General features: G+C 46.9%; 1 protein-coding gene across 1 annotated transcript in view; it reads left to right on the forward strand.

Annotated features, from left to right (window-relative positions):
• ANGPT4 (angiopoietin 4) overlaps positions 1-25,203 on the forward strand; it is a 165,752-nt gene that overhangs the window by 48,387 nt on the left and 92,162 nt on the right. The window contains exon 2 of the mRNA XM_069650935.1: positions 21,816-21,971. Within this exon, the coding sequence (XP_069507036.1) occupies positions 21,816-21,971 (156 nt within the window). The remainder of the gene's footprint in view (positions 1-21,815; positions 21,972-25,203) is intronic.

Consider the following 25,203-nt stretch of genomic DNA (forward strand, 5'->3'; position numbering starts at 1 on the left):
TTACGTGCTTCCAGGCGCTTCTATTCCTCACGCGGGTTCGATCCTCAACTCTCATCAGCCCGCCATCCGCCATCGCCGGACCCCTGCAAAACAAGAGATATCATTACAAAAGACTTTTAAGACATTTGAAGTGCCCAGAACTTACCGTTCGTGCAGTTAACGACGGACAGCAGTCCTCTGAGGTCAAGAGGCCTGCACCCTTATCCAGTGAAGAAACTGGTTACGGCACCCTGCCCGAGGCAGATGGAGAGCTCGGCGTTCACTTACCTAAGGTGAGGGCGTTAACCTTTGGGGTTCTACAGGAGAAGAGAAAGGGAAGAGGAGAGAGGCACCCAATAACCCCAGTTCATTAATCCCATATTTTCTATCTGCAGACATCTTACTCTTCGAGTCAGACATACAGTGCACAGAGGTCCAGCCCAAAGAGCCAACCGTGTGTTACACATCACCTTTGAAGATACGGCATTCACCCAGTCAAGACCGGCGCCTCTGCGGGAATCAGGTGAGCGTTACAGAGGCCCAAAGCTACCTCTTGGAGTTGCTGTCCCCTTTCCCACATTGTGTTGTAGGCAAATCATGCAATTTTGGACATAATGCTGGGCAATTTTTGAAATCTTATCATTTACCCAGACTTTCTCTAACATTCTCGTGATCTGTTGAGCGCACACATGTGTGGGACCGTGTGCCATGGTAACCATCATTACTATATAGGCATTAGGAAGCAACCATTTCCCTTCAACCATGTCCACCCAACACCCATCATCATCGAGTTTCCCCAAGCCCTCAGCCCACCTCTTGGATTCTTCTAATGTGGCATCGGCTTGGATATCCCGTACAGACCCAACACCCTCATCCATTGCATAGGCATCTACAGTGTCCCTTGAAACATACATCTCCGTGAAGAGATCAGAGGCAGTTTGTCTAGCTATTTGATCAGCGAAAGCATTCCCTTTCCCTACATCATCTATAATCTTGCGATGTGCTGCGCACTTAATGATTGCTAACTGACTAGGGAGCGCAAGCGCTGAAAGCAATTGTACTATCAGGGAGCCATGTTGGATCTTGGTGCCATGTGAAGTTAAAAACCCTCTCTCTGACCAAAGTCTCCCAAAGTTGTGAGCCACCCCAAAGGCATACTGGCTATCAGTATATATGTTTACTGTTAGCCCTTCGGAAAGCTCACAAGCTCGAGTCAATGCTATAATCTCTGCGGCCTGCGCAGAGTTATGCGTAATTCTCTTGGTCTCCACAACCGTACTCAATGTAGTGACAGCATAAGCAGCTGTGGATGTACCATCCAGTAGTTTGAAGCAGGAGCCATCACAAAACAGCTCCCCTTGTGGGTTATCCAAAGGAGTGTCCCTCAAATCAACTCTGCCTTTTGTATCTTGTTCAGTAGTATACAGGCAGTCATGTGACTCTTCGTCACCGCAAACAGTATTTTGCGGGAAAGGTAGGAGTTCAGCCGGATTAAGAACGCAGCACCTCCTAATTTGAATGTGGGGAGCAAACAAGATTAATTCATATCTTGTCAGTCGTGCGGAAGTGAGGTGTTGCGTTTGGGTTTTGTTCAATAGAATATCTACAGAGTGAGGCACCATCAGGGTTAAATCATGGCCTAGGACCATTCCCTCACTCTGTTTTACAGATGCAGTAGCAGCAGCGACAGCGCGCAAACATCTTGGCAAAGCGCATGCAACAGGATCAAGGGCGGAAGAGTAGTAACCGCATGGCCTATTCTTCCCTCCATGTTCCTAACAAATTTTACCTTGTGTATGGTGATTTTGGCAAATCTGCCTGCCTCAAAAAATTGACCCTCGTCAAGATGCCGTCTCAGACCACACGGCTATCGTCCAGGGAACGGATCGTGCAGCGCTGTTGAGGTGTCGCGTCTCATTCAGTCGGGCCCGTTATGTCACACCGTCCGATCCCGGTCCGATAGCGTGCGTCAACCTTCAATAATCCGGCATCAATCTTGAGGGTCCCTATTCGTGCACCAACTGTGAAAACAAGGAAATAATATGAGGCAGGGTAACCAAAAAGGAAACACACCAAACACAGGTTACAAAGGAACATACAAAGCACTTTATTTTATACTGAATCCAGTTACAAAAGAACAGAACAAAATTCAGATAGCTATCAACCCTCAGTACAACACAGCGAACTCCGGCGTGGTTCGGTGTGCTCAGTGAGTGCAAATATTCATTGAAACAGTCAGGCTTTTATACATTTCTCCAGCCTGTTGTCCAGCCTTTCTGCAGGTTAACCATTCCATAAATAAGTTACTGCTCTAGGGTCCCTTGCCAGGTCAAATCTAGTTCATCTTAGGTTTATACATTAACAAGAAGAAATGGTAATAATGTATGCTCTAGGCCTAACATTACAATGCAGGACTTAGTTTATACAATGTAGTTAAGCAGGTGTTCTCATTCAATTATAGATCAGTTTCGGTGATACAGGTAATCCATTGCACACAGGTCAGCAGAAGGACAAGGTCTCAGCTCATGACCCTAACAAGTGGCCTGCAGGCAAGTTATACATTAGCTGTACAGAGGTCATGACAATCAAGTTCTGTTCTGAATAACATAGGCTACCATTTTAGCTCACATGGTGACTTTATAGAGCAAGAAAACCTAAAATGGCGGCTTGACCCAAAAGGACAGTTTACATGGTTTCTAAGGTCAGGACCTTGCAATGCGAGTTTATTCACATGTAGTTTATAAGCAGCTTGTTAGCAGCTTGGCGTAGGCCAATATACATATATTCATAGCAATAGGAGGCACGATATAATTTCTAGTTTGACAAGGCAAGTTACACATTAGTTTATACATAGAGGTCAAGACGGCCATGTTACATTTTCGGAATGACACTGTCCACCATTTTAGCTCACACGGTGACTTTGCAGAGAGAACCTAAAATGGCGGTTTGACCAAAAATGACGGCTTATATTGATTCTAAGGTCGGGAACTTGTAACACGGATTTTTTCGCAAGTGGTTTACAAGCAGCTTGGCGTTGGCCAATATACATATATTCATTACAATAGGAGGCACGATATAATTTCCCCGTTTGACAGCCTCAGAGCTGGGGACGTCTCTCACTGACAAAGCATTCCCAATACCACAGCCCAATACAGTGTGTCTGCACGTCTCAGAGCTGGGAGCATCTCTCACTGACAAAACATATCCACCACCACAACACAATGCAGTGTGTCTGCACACCTCAGAGCTGGGAGCGTCTCTCACTGACAAAACATACCCTCCACCACAACACAATGCAGTGTGTTGCATGCCTCAGAGCTGGGAGTGTCTCTCGCTGACAAATTATTCCCACCACCACAACCGAATGCAGTGTGTCTGCACGCCTCAGAGCTGGGAGCATCTCTCACTGACAAAGCATTCCCAGGACCAACATCCCAATGCAGTGTGCCTGCATGCCTCAGAGCTAGGAGAGTCTCTCACTAAAAAGCATCCCCAGCACCACATCCCAATGCAGTGTGTCTGCATGCCTCAGAGCTGGGAGTGTCTCTCGCTAACAAAGCATTCCCAGCACCACAGACCAATGCAGTGTCTCTGCATGCCTCAGAGGCAAGAGTGTCTCTTGCTAAGGAAGCATTAGGAAACATTCCCAGCACCACATTCCAATGCAATGTGTCTGCACGCTCCAGAGCTGGGAGCATCTCTCGCTAACAATGCATCCCCAGCACCGCAGCCCAATGCAGTGTGTCTGCATGTCTCATAGGCAAGAGTTTCTCTTGCTAAGGAAGCATTCCCAGCACCACAACCCAATGCAGTGTGCCTGTACGCCTCAGAGGCAAGAGTTTCTCTTGCTAAGGAAACATTCCGAGCACCACAGTCCAATACAGTGTGTCTGCATGCCTCAGAGTTGGGAGCGTCTCTTGCTAACATAGCATCCCCAGCACCACATCCATTTGCAGGGTGCCTGCACGCCTCAGTGCTGGGTGCATCTCTGGCTAACAATGCATCCCCAGCACCGCATCCCAATGCAGTGTGTCTGCATGTCTCAAAGGCAAGGGTTTCTCTTGCTAAGGAAGCATTCCCAGCACCACAACCCAATGTAGTGTGTCTGCACGTCTCACAGGCAAGAGTTTCTCTTGCTAAGGAAACATTCCCAGCACCACAGTCCAATGCAGCGTGTCTGCATGCCTCAGAGGTGGGAGCGTCTCTCGCTAACATAGCATCCCCAGCACCACATCTCATTGCAGTGTGCCTGCACGCCTCAGTGCTGGGAGCATCTCTCACTGACAAAGCATTCCCAGCATCACAGCCCAATGCAGTGTGTATGCACGCCTCAGAGCTGGGAGTGTCTCTCACTGACATAGCATTCCCACCACCACAGCCCAATGCAGTGTGTCTGCATGCCTCAGAGCTGGGATCGTCTCTCACTGACAAACCATTGCCAGCACCAAAGCCCAATGCAGTGAGTTTGCACTCCTCAGTGCTGGGTCAGTCTCTCACTGACAGTGAATTCCCACCACCACAGCCCAATGCAGTGTGTCTGCAAGCCTCAGATCTGGGAGTGGCTCTCGCTGACAAAGCATTCCCAGCACCACAACCGAATGCAGTGTGTCTGCACGCCTCAGAGCTGGGAGTATCTCTCGCTTACAAAGCATTCCCAGCACCACAGACCAACGCAGTGTCTCTGCATGCCTCAGAGGCAAGAGTGTCTCTTGCTAAGGAAGCATTAGGAAACATTCCCAGCACCACAGCCCAATGCAGTGTGTCTGCACGCTCCAGAGCTGGGAGCATCTCTCGCTAACAATGCATCCCCAGCACCAGAGCCCAATGCAGTGTGTTTGTACGCCTCAGAGGCAAGAGTTTCTCTCGCTAAGGAAACATTCGGAGCACCACAGTCCAATGCAGTGTGTCTGCACGCCTCAGAGCTGGGAGTGTCTCTCGCTAACAAAGCATTCCCAGCACCACAGACCAATGCAGTGTCTCTGCATGCCTCAGAGGCAAGAGTGTCTCTTGCTAAGGAAGCATTAGGAAACATTCCGAGCACCACAGCCCAATGGAGTGTGTCTGCATGCTCCAGAGCTGGGAGCATCTCTCGCTAACAATGCATCCCCAGCACCACAGCCCAATGCAGTGTGTCTGTACGCCTCAGAGGCAAGAGTTTCTCTTGCTAAGGAAACATTCCGAGCATCACAGTCCAATGCAGTGTGTCTGCAGCCTCAGAGCTGGGAGCATCTCTTGCTAACATAGCATCCCCAGCACCACATCCATTTGCAGTGTGCCTGCACGCCTCAGTGCTGGGAGCATCTCTCGATAACAATGCATCTCCAGCACCGCAGCCCAATGCAGTGTGTCTGCATGTCTCAAAGGCAAGGGTTTCTCTTGCTAAGGAAGCATTCCCAGCTCCACAACCCAATACAGTGTGCCTGCACGCCTCAGAGCTGGGAGCATCTCTCACTGACAAAGCATTCCCAGCATCACAGCCCAATGCAGTGTGCATGCACGCCTGAGAGCTGGGAGCATCTCTCACTGACAGAGCATTCCCACCACCACAGCGCAATGCAGTGTGTCTGCATGCCTCAGAGCTGGGATCGTCTCCCACTGACAAACCATTGCAAGCACCAAAGTCCAATGCAGTGTGTCTGCACGCCTCAGAGCTGGGTCAGTCTCTCACTGACAGAGAATTCCCACCACCACAGCCCAATGCAGTGTGTCTGAATGCCTCAGAGCTGGGATGTCTCTCACTGACGGAGAATTCCCACCACCACAGACCAATGCAGTGTGTCTGCATGCCTCAGAGCTGGGAGCACCTCTCACTGACAGACCATTCTCAGCAATACAGCGCAATGCAGTGTGTCTGCACGCCTCAGAGCTGGGAGTGTCCCTCACTGACAAAACATTCCCACCACCACAACCCAATGCAGTGTGTCTGCACACCTCAGAGCTGGGAGAGTCTCTCACTTACAAAACATTCCCACCACGACAGCCCAATACAGTGTGTCTGCACGTCTTAGAGCTGGGAGCATCTCTCACTGACAAAACATACCCACCAACACAACACAATGCAGTTTGTCTGCACACCTCAGAGCTGGGAGCGTCTCTCACTGACAAAACATACCCACCACCACAACACAATGCAGTGTGTTGCACGCCTCAGAGCTGGGAGTGTCTCTCGCTGACAAAGCATTCCCACCACCACAACCAAATGCAGTGTGTCTGCATGCCTCAGAGCTGGTAGAGTCTTTCACTGACAAAGCATTCCCAGTCTCTGGAGGATAGCTCTGGGGCAACGTGCATCCCTCGGAAGGAACACAACGCTGAGAAACACAGGTTCGTTCCCCGGGTTCGCGCTTAGAAACCTCTGGGTATTAAGTGCGTTATAAATAACCCATTACAATTACAGCACCACAGCCCAATGCAGTGTGTCTGCACACCTCAGAGCTGGGAGCGTCTCTCGCTGACAAAGCATTCCCACCACCACAACCGAATGCAGTGTGTCTGCATGCCTCAGAGCTGGGAGCGTCTCTCACTGACAAAGCATTCCCAGCATCACAGCGCAATGGAGTGTGTCTGCACAACTCAGAGCTGGGAGCGTCTCTCACTGACAAAGCATTCCCAGCACCACAGCCAAATACAGTGTGGCTGCACGCCTCAGAGCTGGGAGCGTCTCTCACTGACAAAGCCTTCCCAGCATCACAACACAATGCAGTGTGTCTGCACACCTCAGAGCTGGGAGCGTCTCTCACTGACATTTCATTCCCACCACCACAGTCCAATGCAGTGTGTCTGCACACCTCAGAGCTGGGAGCGTCGCTCACTGACAAAACATAACCACCACCATAACACAATGCAGTGTGTCTGCACGCCTCAGAGCTGGGAGCGTCTCTCACTGACAAAACATAACCACCACCACAGCCCAATGCAGTGTGTCTGCACGCCTCAGAGCTGGGAGTGTCTCTCACTGACAAACCATTCCCACCACCACAGCCCAATGCAGTGTGTCTGCAAGCCTCAGAGCTGGGAGCGTCTCTCACACACCTCAGAGCTGGGAGCATCTCTCACCGTCAAAGCATTCCCAGCACTACAGCCCAATGCAGTGTGTCTGCACACCTCAGAGCTGGGAGTGTCTCTCACTGACAAAGCATACCCACCACCACAACACAATGCAGTGTGTCTGCATGCCTCAGAGCTCGGATCGTCTCTCACTGACAATACATTCCCAGCACCACAGCCCAATGCAGTGTGTCTGCACGCCTCAGAGCTGGGAGCGTCTCTCACACACCTCAGAGCTGGGAGCATCTCTCACTGACAAAGCATTCCCACCACCACAGCCCAATGCAGTGTGTCTGCACACCTCAGAGCTGGGAGTGTCTCTCAATGACAAAGCTTTCCCAGCATCACAGCACAATGCAGTGTGTCTGCACGCCTCAGAGCTGGGAGCGTCTCTCATTGACAGTGCATTCCCAGCACCCCAGCCAAATACAGTGTGTCTGCACACCTCAGAGCTGGGAGTGTCTCTCACTGACAAAACATATCCACCACCACAACACAATGCAGTGTGTCTGTACGCCTCAGAGCTGGGAGTGTCTCTAGCTGACAAAGCATTTCCACCACCACAGCCCGATGCAGTGTATCTGCACGCCTCAGAGCTGGGAGTGTCTCTCACTGACAAAGCATACCCACCACCACAACACAATGCAGTGTGTCTGCATGCCTCAGAGCTGGGATCGTCTCTCACTGACAAACCATTCCCAGCACCAAAGTCCAATGCAGTGTGTCTGCACGCCTTAGAGCTGGGATCGTCTCTCACTGACAAACCATTCCCAGCACCAAAGCACAATGGAGTGTGGCTGCACGCCTCTGAGCTGGGAGTGTCTCTCACTGACAATGCATTCCCAGCACCACAGCCAAATACAGTGTGTTTGCACGCCTCAGAGCCGACGCCAATCTCTCCTCCACGATCAGCTTTTTTGGTAATATCAGTGGCAGATGTTATTTGACACAAACACAGCTAAAAAAGAGCAACACTGTCCGGCTATCTGTCCTGCGGGACACTTGCCTGTTAGAGCTCTCTGTCCAGCCACCGTGGGGCAATGCAGGTGCAAGCCTTCTTATTTGCATATATATTAACACCAACAGTATTGATATCCCAGGAAAGGTCATTGCAAGTAGCGTCATCAGTCCTTGATCTTAGAGGCACCAGCGGAAGTGACATTAAAAGAAGCTGCCATGAGTAATCTGAGAGATAACCTTTGGTGTGAAATACGGGAATGTTCAGAATTATTATATATGGGACTGCTCTATAGCCAAGTAAACAATGAGTGAGCAATTTCTTATTATCACATATATAATAACAAACTGTGAACTGCATCACTTACAGGATCTCCAGATGAGACACAGGGAGATCAAATGATTTACCCAAGATCACACACTTTGGGTTAACTGGTGAAACCAGGTAGCAGGAAATGTATGCACCTTACTGCATAGCTTCTCAGGTTTAGCTGATATAAATACCTTGCAAAGAACACACATTACAAAATAAAGTCCCCTTAAATAATACACTAATCTTCCACTATGGAGACCGTCAAAGAAACATGCTGGGCCAATAATAGATATGGCGTCCATTTAACTTTCCCCATCCTGAATACACGGTCACAGTAGAATCATGCAAATTAATGAGAGCCCAAACAAACCTCCCTCGTGTTTTAAAACGAGTCGTTATTTCACGCAGCACGCAGCATTGTGCAGCCTTCCTATTTATCATCACCTGCCATTCACACTTCTCGTGGGACACAGCCCCTCCTTGCTATCTCTGAGGCCACCAATGTCTAATTGCTGCCATTGCAATGCTCTTTTGGTACACAGCAACATGTTAAGCAGTTTCACAGACCCTCATGGTAGAGCCCCTTTGCTGTCCTCGTCTTCAACTTCTGCACCAAAGTGTGATTGAGAGCTGAGAAGGGTTTGATTCCGAAGAGGGCGTGTGCAGGATGGGGGACACAACCTATGAATTTGGGGAGTCCCGCCCAATACAGGAAAAGTTGGCCACCCTACGTTGCAATGCTTGGCAGCGTCGTCTCCTCAAGCTTTTTCTGCTAAAAACAGAGCGTGTGGGGTCTGTGATGAAATGACTTCTTCCAGCAGAAGGACAAGGACGATTAGTGACTAAACCGCCTACTCAGCCCTTACACTCTACAAAACAGCAATGATCCCAGTCATAAAGGTGAAACGGGCGCAGCTGAGATATACCACCATTGCCATTTGTGGTGACATGGGCTGAGGGAAGGCGGTACTCTCAGAAGGGGTGTGAATGTGATCCAGTAGCAACCCAAACAGAAAAGTACAATAGTGCAAAATAAACGAATGTCCAATCAAGGTTCTATAAAAATGTATACTTTCAATAAATGCACAATATATCAAAAACACTATATTAAAGCCCACCCCTGTGGAAAGAACACAGAATAGGCAAACGATAGGAAGAGGCATCACTCTAGGTAATGAAAGAGGGGTGAAAGGCAATCAATCCCCACAATGTTTCTAAAGAACATGTTCTTGTGTTAGAGTAAGGGATTACCTAACCAGTCTCTAGGGCACAAAGAGACGGGGGGGGGGCAGTTAGCAATCGATAATACTTTCTTGCTGTTCTTGGCAGTTCAGCAGCGTCTAACCAGGCTTTGAACTGTTGTGCAAGATGATCAAACCAAGCTTGGGAGTGGCAAGTCGTGTTGGTTCCAGCAGCGAGTGGTCATTGATTTGGTTCGAATGCAGTGGCTCAAAGCAGTTTGAAGGTGGCGCACAAGCGATGCAGGTCAGTTCACTAGGATCAGTTCAGAGTCGGGCCAGTTTGAGATGCATAGTAACCGCTGGTTAGGGTCAGCAAGAGATGCTCCAGCGGTTCAAGCCGAGGTCTGGTGGTGGCTTGAAACTGTGGTCCTGATATTCAGGAGTGCGGTTCGACGAGGCAGTGAATTGGGGTTGAGACGGTTTGAGTCGCTCAGTAACTGCTGGTTAGGATCAGCGATTGACGCTTCAGCGGTTCGCATTGAGAACCTGCGATGAGAAGTTCATTTAAGCCGAGCAGGTGACTGGCTCTGCATGGTACGATGTTTCATCGAGCTGTTTCGAAGTTGCAAGTATGGTGTTCGAAGAGTTTGGTTGAGTGCCAAAGGCAGCACCGGCGGGTCCTGTGGTTTGAATGTGGCAGACTCAGGCAAAACAGAAATAATGATCATATCCAAAAGCGGAGCAAACAATCACTACATCCCATGGCAGACGGAACTTGGTACAGCGCCAGCTCCATCGACGATAGTAAAGAACCTGGGACTTTTGATGGACAACGAACTAATGCTAGAGCCACAAGTAAACACTATAATCAACAAATGCCTCTTCCTCGTACGCGCAGTATAAAGGATGCTACCACCACTCTCTTTCACCCACAAAACGCTCACTATCATCACTCTCATTATGTCCAGAGTAGATTACTCCAATAGCCTATACGTAGGAATAACAAAACTACCCCTACAAAAACTCCCAACGCATCCAAAATGCTACAGCCATACTCCTGCTCAAACTAGCACAAAGAGAACATTTTGCACGAGCACTGAATATGCTACACTGGCTACCAATAAAACAACAAATAAAGTTCAAATCAATGTGCATAACGCAAAGAGCAATCCACAGCCAAAGAGCAGGGTTGCTAAAAGAGAAAATAAACGCCACCACCCAGCAAGACCACTCAGATCAAGCAACGACATCTACCTAGAACCAAAACCATACAAAAAAAGAACATTTGGAGGATCATCTTTCTCTCACCTGGCACTAATTACCTGGAATGAGCTACCAAAAAACATACGTAACACATGAGATCATCTTCAATTCAGAAAACTACTCAAAACTTCGCTCTTTGCCCCAAAACCAGAAGGAAACGACTATGAAGCAAATACGCAGCAGGAAACAAGAATTCCAGAGAGAGAATCCATCCTCCCTAACTTCCTAACTTATCTTACCTAACTGCAGGGTGGGGGTGGATGCCATTACCACACACCACTACGCCAAAGAGGCAAAGTAGGTAGGTTAGGATCTCACTTGGGAATGGGCAAGGAGGGACCAGAAGGGCAGGGGGAGAATGCCATATCCACATGCCGCTAGTTCACAGAGGAAACATAGGCAGGTAAGGACTAACCAACATGGAAATGGGCCGGAAGGGAGCTGAATCCTGTAAACTATAAATCGCAAACACCAGGGTGAGGGAACAAGCCTGCTTCAACCATGTACACAAACCACTAAAGAAGCACAGAGGAAAATTGCCACCCCAACATACTTCCCAACTAGACAGACAAACTACAAGACCAAACGCACAGGATAACCATAGATGTGGAACAAAGAAACGCAAAGACTAAGTGATAAGGGAAAACCCAAAAAACCCACTAACCCGATAAAACCTCAGCTTTCCCCATACACTTCTCATACAGAAACCCACACAACCACTTCTCCTCACAGCAATCCGCATGTACTTCAACAGACAATCAACACATAACCTGCATCAACAGCATAAAATGCCCTTTAGTGTGCAACACCCTGGTGTGAGGTTCATCATTTTGTGCCCTTTGATGCTGGCTTCCAAGGACAACTCCTGCTGAGGGGCTTTCTCCCTTTATAGAGGTGTTATCCAGCCTCACAAACATTCAAAGGAGAGGCACATCCATTCAGGCTGCTGCTCTGCAGGCTGTCAGGGCCAGGATGTCTGACCAGAATACACCGTCCTTTCACAGCTGGCCTGAGCTCACAGTGCTGACACATGTTGATATAAATCAGATGTGGCTTCTTATAGTTATGTGAATTACTATCTACCATATCGTAAATTCATGTATAGCTTTATGTTTAAAGATTAAACTGCGACCAGAATAATAGTTCCTCATGACTATGTTGTTTTGGAACAGGGCTGCAGACTTTAAATGCAGCCTCTGTGCTAAAGTGATGTGGCTGTTACAGCAGCTGTCGAAGGGTACCTGTCTCCCCTGAACCTTCTCTGTGCCACTGGAGATCAGGTGCTGCAGATCATGATACTGATTCAGCAGGGCACAGGTGCACACTATGCGTATGGCATGGATTTAATGCAAAGGAGATCTGCTTAGCAGATCACCCTTTCTGAGATGGAATTACCTGTATTATTTTATTAATTAATAACAATACAAAAAGACAGATGGCAATTCCTCACAGGGACATAACCTATACATTTGGGACAGTACGAAATACTGGACAGTTGGTTACCCCAAGTCTAGAAGAGGCAAGATGGAGCCTAGGATCCTGCGAGAGGTGATGAACTGTAAGTGCTTTGGTTGAGTCTTAAAAGGAATATACATCCTTGGGCAGGGGTTGCCATGGCCTGGGGCATACTGGAGGCACATGGTGAGATACAGGGGGTTGAAATTGGAGGTTGTTATATATGGCAGGGTGGCTTAGCCCGCCAGTCCACCTTCAGGTGTGATCCTCTTTCCTGAATTGTGCCTGGTGAGTCTTTTGTTAGCTAGCCCACACTACAAACCTAACTGCTTCTAGGCACTAGTGTGAAATTAGGGTGTGGATGGGAAAAAGAAAAAAGGGGCCAGACTCAGGACACTAGAGCATGATAACTTCCAAAGCAATGTAAGCTTGACACACTGCCAACTAGTGCCAGCTTCTCACGATCCCTACATATTACAGATTCTCTTGTTGCCCACAAGAACCATCTGCTCACACTGCTCACTAGTGCCTGCTATTCCCACTACCCACCACAGGCAGCTTCTCCCAATCGTCACCAGTGCCATCTTATCACATTTCGTCCCACTGCTCTGCACACTACCCATTGGTGCTAGCTTCTCCCATTGCTCATTGGTGCCCATTCCTCACACTGTCCACTAGACCTAACATCTCATACCACCCACAAGTGCACCTTCAGATTTCAGAGCAGTGTGTTTGGGTTGTTTAACTTCCATGCCCATTCTAACCAACATCTCTGCAGAGACTTATAGTGATTGTGGCAAATATGTGCCTATCGGGATAGGGGTTTTGCAGGGAAATAGAATAAGACAACAGAATGATTAGCAGTGCAACAGCTTAAAACTGGTCCTACTATTCTGTGATGCTGGCATACTGTGAGGGGTCAGAAATGTGAGACAGACACAAAGTTTGAGCTTTCTCAAAGTTTGCCATTTATGAAAATAAAAAAGGATGAGATAAACACCTCTTTCCCTATCCTAACGAGGATGTCCCTACCTAGCAAACTAAAACTAAAGAAAGATAACCCAATGTTCAAAGGTATCTGACCTCACACTTATACATATAACCAAGGTGTATTGGGTAAATATATCTGGCTTGAGTTCAATCAAACAGTGCAAAAAGTTTAAACGTATAGTTCTTACAAAGTACTACTTGCGACCAGGATTTGACTCCCTTCTCCTCGATCAATTCAGGTAAACCCTTGAAAAGGTTCTGATTCAACAAAGTTCTGTTAAGTTCAACACAAAATGTCTTTTCCAACCAATGTGTCATTCCACTTGGTAAAGTAAATATGTCTCTTTCACAGAAAATGTATTAAAATACCAAAGCAATTGTTTTTTTCCACACACTATCCTTCCTGGTAAGGTAAATTTCACTAGTACATAAAGGAAATAATTGTTTCTTCCACACAGTATCCTGGTATCCTTCCCAGGATGTAATGCAAATATTAGGATATCACAATTATTCTTCCAACAGAATCCCATTGTCAGGATAGCACAGCAATGTTCTTTTGTAATTTATTTATTTATTTATTGTGATATAGTTTAAATTATAAACTTTACACAAAGCAAAATAAATAAATATCATAAAATTAGAATATACAGTAAAAAACAAACATAAAATATCATCTTCATGAATCCAATATAGACCATACAGTTATCTATAATACAGATATTAATATACAATTGTTCAGTCCCTGCAATTATTTAGAGTGTTATCTCCAGTCTGACTTCAATCCTCAGCCAGATAGTATACAATGCTGTCAAACGCATGCTGTTAGAATTAATACAATGGTTCCAAAAAAGATCATCCTTAATATACTCATTGTCAAAGACATATTTATCCAACAGGGGTTTGAATGTGCTGGCCATCTCAGTGCATTCGGTTAGAAGATGCTGTGCCGTTTCCAACAAATCAAGAACTTTACATAAACGGCATGATCGCAAAGTAATAGCTATCTTGGCCTTTCTTCCCTTAACAGTCAGCGTAGGCAGTTGATCCAATCTAAGTAACAAGATAAACCGTTGAGGTCTGACTGAAGAACATATGTTGAGGTATCTCTGTGGTTTCTTAAAATCATAAAGTCTATGTTGCACAAATTTGTAGCTTCTCAACTTCCCTAGATGCTCAAAATTCTCAATCCAGTCCCAGAGATCTATACGTTTACACAGAGCCCTTTGAGCTTTCTCTGAGTAACCCCCCTCCTTATTTTGCCACCCAATTTCGGAATACAATTTAGCATTTGGTCAATAGTTGTGGTACTCGATTTTTCCCTGGCCATTTCTTGATGGACTGCTGTTAGTAGTCCATTACTGGTATCACGAGTCATTTTTAAATGAATTGATGCTCGCTTCTTCAGTACGAGTGCCTTAAGAGAAATCAAGCCCAATTCTAATCTTATTATAGCCATTGGTATACAAGGGGCAAAGCCGAGGATACTACGCCAAAATTTCCCTTCGATCACCTGTAGCCAGCCTAGATCCATCTCCGATAGGGATTCTAAGCCATAGATTATGGCCGGAGAGAAAGCCTGTACATACAGCTGCCGAATACCCCACAGCGTAAAACCACACTGCTTAATGGTGAACCTGTGGAACAGGGCCGTCAATTGGGCCGCTCTAATTATGCGCACCTGTTTACAGGCCACATAATCGCCAGTTGTTTCAAAGTCTATACCCAAGTACCGATATTGGGGAATGTAGGGAATATTCACCAAACCTACCTTAAGTGATACACGTGATACTCTCTTTTTTGTGTATCTCATAACCTTTGTTTTCCCCAAATTAACGCTCAGGCCATTCACCTCTGCATACTCCCAGAGGGCCGCCGCAGATCTGCATATTCCACTGATGGTATAGTCGAAAATCACCAGATCGTCGGCATAAGCCAGGACAGGGCAGGAGACTTTGCCAATTTTGGGCGGGCAATTGTTTACGGCGGCTATTACTTCGGGAATGTCAAACACATATAGATTGTATATTAGGGGCGCTGTAACACAGCCTTGCTTAACACCCTTATTTTGTGTGATGTTGGCAGTCGTATGCCCTTCTTGATCTAGTTTCAATTTTACTGTATTATTTTGATGTAGTAGTCTCAGATAGTATATAAGACCTTTCGTACAGCCCATTAGATTTAATTTCCACCATAGACGGCTTCTGGGAATAGAATCAAAGGCTGCCGCAAAGTCTATGTATAAAGCATATAGAGGAGGGGCCCCCGTTCTTAAGGCTCTAGTTCGTAGGATATCCATGATCATAATATTTTGGGAGGTCGAATAACCCTGTCTAAACCCACTCTGGAATTTGGACAATACACCAGAATCCTCAGCCCATGTTTGTAGTTCTTTTAATAATAATGAGGCAAATATTTTCCCTGTGGCATCTAGCATTGAGAGCAATCTGTAATTACCAGGGTCAAGTCTATTTCCCTTTTTAAACACGGGGATCAATATTGCCTTTTGCCAAGAACTAGGTATTTTACCAGTTTTTAGAATTTTCTCGAATAGTGTACTCAATAGGCTGGCCCAAAAAGCGGGATGCGATTTAATAACAATATTGGATAGTCCATTAGGTCCTGGTGCTCGTGATGATTTTATCTCTTTTATTTTATTAAAAATAGATTCATATGATATATCAAACCGAGCTACTGTTGGAGGACTATCCAATACTGGTAAGTTATTGTCCTCCGCCTTCCGGTTTTCCAAGAACTTTTCCCAGACTCTGGTTTTGATGGGATTGGTCAGTGTCCCCTTTTGTGGGTCACGTGCCTCATTCAACAGGGACCAGATGCCACGAGTATTCCCTTCACATATGGTCTTCACTGTTTTTTGCCAGGCCAGTAATCGGTCTGCTCTTCTTTTGGCTTTAATAGCCGCTCTGTATCTGTTTTTAATCCCTCTGACTGTTACATAATATCTTTCCCCATGGGCCATATCTTTTTTTGCCTTACGGAGCTCAGCTCTTAGCGCTCTTTTCATATCTCTAATTGCTTTGTCATAGGGCATTTTTTTACCTTCCGTTCTTATCATTATCCCCACTGATGATGATGCATGCCTTTCTGAAAAAGCCAGAACCCAATCCTCTATGTCTTCGATTGATAGCTCTTTAAAATTAGGCAGCTTTCTGTCATCTGCCATCCCCAGGGCCTCAGTTGCCAGAGAGATATTTTTATCAGACCAAGAGATCCTAGTACCGGATTTATTAGTTTTTACCATGCCTATATTACTAGGCGGAGGCAACTCTCTGGGAATACTAATCTCACATTTCAATGCGGCATGATCGCTCCATTCATTAGTGATCACTGTCATGTCCATCACCAATTGTTGGCGCCTAGGGCACACAAACATATAATCCAATGTACTATATGAGATCCCATTTGACCATGTGTGGTGACCAGGGTAATCGTTAGCTGTTCTACCATTGAGCATTTCCATGTCCCAGGACTCAAACAAATAATCCCAAGCCCCCCCCCCCCTCAGGGTCTCTTTTATTGTGTATCATAACACCTCTTTTTTCTAGTCTGGGATTCGACATTTTACTCACATAACCTGACATATGGCAATTGAAGTCACCAACAACAAGTACTCCCGAGTCTCTAGATGTATACAGCCACTCTGCCAATAGCTCTTGGAGTGAGTCCTGTAGTTGTTCGCTTAACTTTGCCCCAGGAGGGTTATATAGACTCACCAGCAAAAAAGAGCCCCTGGGGTTCTTGAGATCCGGAATTACTTCGACTGCTATCATATTGCATTCAAAATTGCAGTCAATCTGACCCGAACCCATAGTGTTGGCCACCCCTATGGTCAAACCACCATAGGGCCTACCTTTTTCACCCCTCTTTGCTGCTGCATGATATAACACATAGCCATCCAAAAATAAGGGATCTATGGCCCATGTCTCTTGTGAACAAAAACAATTGCATTTATCCAGTAACTTTATTGAACCCTCCGGGGATAGCAGATGAGTAAAGCCACTGCAGTTCCAAGACAGTATCGTTAGATCTCATTGATTAGTAATGATCTCAGGAAGCGCCGCAGCTAACCATTTTAGGACTTGTTGAACTTCAGATGCCACAATCTTCTTTCCCTTAGATAAGCTTGGATAATCGGCTGTTACTGGGACCATATCTTCTTCTACTATAGGCCAATCTGGCTCAACTTCATTAAGATCAGCATCAATTTCGACATCTACTGCTTTTAGCTCCTCTTTATAGTTCCTTAACAAATCTGCTGTAGCCAGGAACTTGCAGTGTAACGCAGATACTTTGGAGTTAGGGCCTTTTAAGGGTTCGACAAATGCAAAATCGTCAGATTTAAGGACCCGCAATTGTGGGACAGAGTCTAATCTTGTCAAAAAGTCTGAACGCGATAGCCATTTACTATTTTTGCTATGGTATAAATTCTTAATCAAACATATCCTGTTTCCCCTTGTCTCCCCTTTGGTTTCCATGGCAGCCGCTGCGGATATTTCCAGGTTTTCTGAGTCCTTAGGCATTTCCGTTACTTCCTCTAATTCAGGCTCTCCATTGTATTCCTCATCTAACTCTATACTCATTATCTCCACTTCAGACTCCTTGTCAGCCACTTGTGCGGGAAGCAGCCAGCTGGTAAGATAACCCTCTTTGGTCGCCTTCCGTTTCTTGGCTCTTGCCACTCTTTTCCTGCTTTTTTTGGTAAGTAGTCCCGTCTCTCCCTGTTCTTGCACCGGGCGTGCCCTAGTACCACCTCTTTTGCCCTTTCCAGCCCTTTTAGCTAATCTCTGTTGTTTTCGTGAAAAAAGAGGGTTAGGGCTAGGCACGTCCTGCTCAGCTTCCAGGATATCTTGCTCTTCAGTTTCATTGGCAATAAAAATTGCTTCTAATAAATTGGCTTCAGCCTCTTCGACTGCCATCTGTCTTCCTTTATTTTCCATAGCAGTCGACTCCGTATTAGCCAATATTCGACCGGACATTTTAAGCAGAATCTTAAGCGCAAACTGTAATGATGCTACTGACGCCTGGATTTCCGCTATTTCTGAGGCCCCTGGAAAGGGCTTGTCCTGGGACTCAACTTCCACATCGGGGACATCCTCTGTGGAAACCATTGCTAGATTAGGTGAAATTGACAGCCTGTCTGAGCCGGGGCCCACCACAGTTGATCCTAGAGGTGAGGTTGTGGTTCTATCCATTTGTATGCCACTGTTGATACTCCTACTAACCGGATGAGGTGTCATACTTTTTTGAATGTTTAAACATAGATCTAATAATGAGTTGTTGTCTATGGGGGTCATTACGACCCAGGCGGTAAGTACGCCAACTTTACCACCATGGTGTAAACTATGTTTACACCATGGTGGATGGCGGATTTACCGCCCCATTCCAAGGTGAGTGGGGCGGTAAATCCCCATTCACCATGGCCCCTTCCCCATTCCCATTTTTGCCCCATAGGGCATAATGGGAGTGGGGAAGGCGCTAATTACGGCACCGTAAATTACGGTGCCGTAATTAGCACCAAGGCGGCTTAGCGCCTTGCATTTTAACGCCTGCTAAAAGCAGGCGTTAAAATGGGAATCAGGTGTTAAGGGTTTAACGGCGCCGATGGCGCCGTTAAACCCTTAACGCCTGAGTTGTAATGAGGGCCAATGTCCTCGAAGTCTATCGATGTTAAAGCCTCATTATCACAATGAGCTGGTATATCTTCTTCAATAGCAGTGGAGTTGATTTCACCAACTACATTCAATGGAAAGAATTCCGTAATCACACCTTGTTTTATGGGAGGCGTCTTCCTTGCTTTCTTTTTTGACCTAATTTTTTCCATTACAGCCTCCTTATTGGCAAGGGTCTGGTTTGTGATTTTCACCTTAGGTTTCCTTAGGTTATATGGGGTTTGTTCCCGTTCTATTCCTGCTTGCATTAAGGCAGGAAGTTGTTGATCTCTTTTTGTTATGGCAATAGTTTTCAGTCCACACCAGGATCAAAAGAACAAGGCCGACAGTCTCCTGGTGGAGATATTGCAACTATAGGTACTTTGCCTATATGGGTTAGACCATCTGTATATGTAGCCCTCTGTTTGAATTCATGGGTGGCACAGTGTTCCTTCTCAGTAAAGACTCAACAAACTATTTGTCTCCTTATCTCCTCCACCTCTTAACACAAATATCAAGAGGAAAGGCAACAAGACTCCAAAAGAACCCCACCGAGGCTCTACACCGCCAACCAACTCCGCCAGCTGGAGAGCCAACCCCAAGGCACTCCAATGTACTCCAATGTACACCGCCGTGGCGCACAAAGATCTCAACCCGCTCGCAAGCTCCGCGAGGCAGCCGGGTTCACCCACAACTCCTCTCAGATCACGCTGAGAGTACCACTCATCTGCAGACACCCGCCACCAGCAGCCACCAGCAGCCTTGGTAGCCCACAGCCTGCCTGCTTACCGCCAGTACCTTCTCGCTGGCAGATTCAGCGGGGCCGCACACCTTACTCTCACGATCCGCAGCCTGCTGGAAGTCAGCTGGCGGCCTCTCTCTCCAACTGTCTCCACCGCTGCCGTCGCTCCACACCAGGGCGCGACACGCCTTGGGCAGCCCGTGCAGGAACCAAAATTAGCCGACAGCCTCACTCGCCCGCTGCCCAGCCGCAGGTGCTCCACACTCCAGGCCCCATCACACAACCTGCGTCAGGATCGGAGGATCCGAGGAAAGGACCTGCAGCCGTTTCTCGCTCACTCTCGCGTCAAGCCGCACCTCACGAAAGCCTCACGTGAGCCGTACTATGCACTGTGAGACTCATAACAGAGGCCACTTCTGACGCTAAAGGGGATTACCCCTTCTTTTGTAATGTAACAGTTTGTCAGGATGATAAAGTTAGCAGGTTCTTTCCACAACACTTTATTTTACCACAACCACATTTCTTCAAAATAACTGTTTCTTTCCTGGTATACTCACCTGCCAGGACTAAATACAAATGGTCCCTTTCCTGGTTTACTCACTTGCCAGGAAGAAAAAAGTCCCCCTACTACAATTGGTCTCCTCTGTTAGTGGCAATATTTGTTTCAGGATTCTCCACACCAGTGTCCCATGTGAGGAGGGGTGAACAATGATTTCCTATTTTTAAAGTCTCTTGACTGCTGGCAACATGGGTTACAGATTTCCCCAAACTGGTGTCTCAGGAAAGAAGAATTGCACTTGTGTTGCCCTTTTGTATCCTTGTTGTAGTCTCTTGGCTTTTGACAATGTGGGTTACAGATTTCCCCAAGTTGGCACCTCATAAAAGGAGAATTGCTCCCTTTTTGCCTTCTTCTTTATGGCCTCTTGGCTGTTGGCAATGTGGGATACAAATTTCCCCAAGTTGACATTTCATAAAAAGAGAATTGTGCCCTTTTTGCCTTCTTACTTCTTCTTTAAAGCCTCTTGGCTGTTGGCAATGTGAGTTACAAATTTCCCCAAGTTGGCATTTCATAAAAGGGGAATTGTGCCTTTTTTGCCTTTTAATAATGCTTGCTTCGTATTCAAAATGATCTGGTATTAGTGAATGTTCAGTTCGGAGTGCCCCAGAGTTATCTGTTTCTGCAGGCCAACTCACTGGCTTCTCTCAGTGGCTCAGCGTCACTGCTTGCTGCTGAAGTGGACCTTCTGTGGATCAGCAATCCAGTTGACATGTCTCCTGTACCGGCCACCGCATCCACAGCCCTTCCTGGGAGTGCCACCAGGTCTGTTGGGTCTCTGCATCCTCCAGCACTGCTGATTGACTCGTGCTGGGAGCACATCTCCCACACAGCTGGGCTTCTCTCCTCTCTGCGAACCACGACTCTGGTTCCTGCTGCGCATACTCAGCAAAACCGCATGCCGTCTCTTCCCAAGCTCTCACTCCTGCTTCAACCTCTCTCCTGTCTGCTTCTGCCTCTGCTATTGCTTCCTTCAGATGTGGCTCATTCTCAGGTTTAAATATCTTGCTCAGGTGCCTCAACTTTAAACAGCTAGACTCCACAGTCCTTTCTGTAGCACCTTTGATCCTCATTAACTATGTCTCCGTCTTCCTCATCCCAGAACCACAGGCGTTATGTTGAAGTCCATAATGTTTGTGGCTTGTGGCTCTTTCATCTCTCTTTAGTTCTGATTGATTTGTGAACTGAATATAATCAGAGCTGGGTTATATGAATGTTATATGATTTCGTGTTGGGGTTGGGACTTTTACCTAAAACATACTCAAGATAATTAGAGGATGTCACATTTGATTAATGAATTCCAGAAGTATAAAACGTATTCTGTCTATGTGACTTTTCATAGAATGGTCTTTGGGTTTTCTCATGGGAGGGACTTGTGTAATGACAACATGCCATTAGATATTCGGGAATGATAGGACTTTCCTCCTCGCAAGAAGATGAATACCATGTCCCTCCGAAGGGAGTCACCACTTCCCTGTGGCAGCCATCTCCTCCCAGGTGATCCTCCCTCATGATGCCACCTCCAAGGTCAGGATCAGGTAGTGACTGCCTTCCACATGCTACATGGGAGGAGGTTTTTTGCTGGGGTCCAGTGATGACTCTGCAGGATTCATCACAATATCGCTTCCTTGTTTAGTAACAGATGTGTCTTATTTTGAAACCACAGCTCGAGGGATCCGTCCTGCAGAAACCACCTCCTGATTGGCTGCATACAGGCCGAAAATCTGACACTGGGCACACAGTCGCTATCCTGGAGATCGGCGCCAATCTCCTCCAGCAAACTGCAGAGCAGTCAAGGAAAGTGACAGACGTGGAAAGCCAGGTATGGTGGAGACATATGGGGCACGGAGGGAATGATGTGGGGAAACTGGAATGCAAGGCAACAAGGTATCAGTCCAGATCTTAGGGTGCTGTTTGGAGATTCACTGCTGGCTCAGTGGGGGACTGACTGACCAGTAAATATGTATATCACCCGACAGAGTGGTGCGTCTGAAAGGCACACCTGACAACCCCATACCTACCAACAGTGTACAAGAATGTGAGCCCTAGGGAACTCTTATGATTTCTTCATAGGCCTCTCTTCCTCTGCCCCAAATATCCAGCATCCTTTGATCTATTCAAATTTTAGGCCCAAAGGATTTTCAGTATCTCCCCATCTGACCGCAGCCGACTGACTGCATTTTGTGGTAGAACATTTTACTTCATTTTTACTGTGGTAAACTTAGGGACATTTAGAAGGGTGGGGTGATAAAATAGGGGTTGGGGAAGGAGGATGAGTAAGGAGGTGAGGAGGGATTATAACGGGGGCACTTTCGGGAGGGGACTGGCACCTATTAAGAAATGCTGTGGTAAAATGCGGCAAAATGTCCTGTGCAGTAAGATGTAGTAGATCTGGCATTTCATGCACAATTATGAAAACAATAACAACAAAAAAACATATAATAAACATGTTGAATTTCACGTATGGCTTTAAAAAGGAGGAAGGTGGTGAGATGTGAAAAAGACTAAGGGCAGTGGAGGGAGAATGGATCCATAGTCTTGGGTTTTTCTGGCTCAGGGGAGAGTCCATCCTTAGGGAATAGCTTTCATTTTGCAATTGCATGGACTTGACGGCTGATGACAAGCATTTGCAACACACTTGCCTGTTCATTCTTTCCCGTATGCTTCTTATCCTGAGAGAACTTCGGTCTTAGGTACTTCCACTCTGAAACATTTTTAGCAATAATAACAGCTGTCTGAAAGTAATGTTAATTGCAGCTATTAAGCAACTCAGCCTAGTAAAATGTCTTAACCAAGTGTGCGTTCAATCACTTGATTTCTTAGCAGCATATCTTATTAGCCCACAGCAATGAATTGAAGTACTTAGTTTTATAATGGTTCAGCGGGTGGCTGGAATAGTGAGGTAATAGTGGATTGTCCGAAGCGGCCAGCAGTGACGTTCGAGGTGTTTCCCAGGGCTGGTGCAGCTTGACGGTCATTAGGTCCTTTCCTCTAGCCTTCTTTGGGTGGCGCGCAGGCTAAGAGTTGTGAATTGGGGCTGTGAGCGGATCAAGCGGATCGAGCGGATCAAGCAGTGCCTTGTGTGCCCCCTGCACTACCCGTGTTACCCTGGAGAGTTTTCCTGAGCCTGCTCGTGTCTACTGACTATACGGTACTTTTCCTGCTGCACGTAGGGCATTGAGTGAGTGAACGTGTGGCTTGGCTTTGTTTAGTTCCAGCCCAAGCCTGAGCCTGAGCACTTGTGGGCCTGGTAGACAGCGTGTGCCTGGGAATTACAGACTCAGGCAGTGGCAGTGGTAGTGCTCAGAGCTCGCCTGTCGTGCCGTGAGGTGCCGAGAGGTGAGGAGAGGCACGGGAGCTGATAAACACGACTTGTGTGTCCAACCTGGGCGTTGGGACTGCAGTTCTGCTGCCTGTTCGTCCGCGGGAGGCGCCCCAGGCACCCCATGAGAAAACCCCCTTATAGTACCAGGATACGAGATTCTGTCTCGAGTGCCGACACACGGCAACATTTCCAAGATCTGAGGCCGGCCGGGCTGGGCCACCTTGTTGCCGCCTTGTTGCACCCACTGTCCATCGTCCTTTGTTGCTGGGTCGATAGTCCATCTCCCTCCCAGTTCAGACTCTGCGCAGACCCTCCTTGCCCTGTCCTTACCTTTCCGCGGTTGGGTCGCGCTTGGAGCTGCTTGCTTGCAGGGCTGCTGCTGCTGCCCGGTGAGGAGACGTGGAGACGCTGAGAAAACTGCAGACACAGGAGCGGACGCTCCCCTGCAGCCAACTCTGGAAAACTGAGTGCGTTATACACTGTTTGTACAACTAGGCAGATAGCGTGTGTCTTCCTGCACACTAAGGACACAGTAGGAACCGTATATCAGTCGGTTCGTCTACCAGAACACCAGAACACAGGATAATAATTAATATATATATTTTTTTTTTTCTCGTGCATCACCAAGGACGTGATTGTGGGAGTGTATCCCTTAATTGTACCTGTGTCTTGCTGATAGAATTCAGTGGACGAACTGTAGGTCTGGTGTGGGCCTTCAGAAGCAGGAGACGGTGTCCTTTGATCCTGCTTTTGAATTGGTCTGCGGCACAATACACCTGCTTTACTGATATTACGCGCAAGCAATTATTTGCAAATCCCTATTGGGAACCTTGGTCGTGTGATGGTAGCGGGCCAATAGACACAGGAGACTGTGGGACCGGGTCCTTTGATCCTGCGGGCGAGTTGCCCCATATCTACCACAGAGTACACCTGGAACGGTGTTTGGGAAAACCCGTTCCAACAGCTTAAACTGGTGGGTGTCAAGCAGAGCCAAAGGTTCATTTCGCATTTGAGAAAACCTGCCCATAAACACCTTCCTAATGGCGACTGGAACAAGACCTTCAACGAGATCAAAAAACAAACTGGGTGCAATGGAGGAAATGCGATCCCCTGAACTCAACCATTATGAAGGCAGTATTTCTGGTGAGACCGCACAAGTCATGTTGACAGAAGGAGATCTAGTGATACCAGCAAAAAGCGTGGTTGACTTGAAGCAAGGAAGTAACAACCACTCCGAGACTACCAATGAGTTGATATACCCAGATAAAGTTCCACCAACGACAGACACAACCCCAATTCTAGTACCAAAGGTCCAATCAGCGTTGCATGAGCCAGTTTTGTCTCAAAAGGAAAAAGCCATCGCTGCAAAAAAAAGTTGGGAATTGGCATATACAAAGACCAAGTTAATAGAAGATGTCCGGCACCTGATTCCACAGAGGAAAACCAATAGGCAAGCCCGCCTCTTGATGGATATTACAGAAATTGAGGATCTGATGACTAATCAGAGCAAACGAAAGGAAGTATTCAATCTGCAGTCAAAAATAAAGGGAGAGCCGTCTTGGTTAGCCTCAACACCACGAGCATTAATTCCGCCTGTTACGACAAAGGAGTATCAGACCGCCACTATAGCAGACAATAGCAGACATTCTGGAGACAGCTCTCTATTATCAGGTAACAATCCAAACAGCAAGCAATACTGTCAGTGCCACTTGCAGGCGCTTCTGACCAA

The sequence above is a fragment of the Ambystoma mexicanum genome, chromosome 3p (assembly GCF_040938575.1).
Source record: "Ambystoma mexicanum isolate Mex_15411 chromosome 3p, UKY_AmexF1_1, whole genome shotgun sequence".
Lineage (NCBI taxonomy): Eukaryota > Metazoa > Chordata > Amphibia > Caudata > Ambystomatidae > Ambystoma > Ambystoma mexicanum.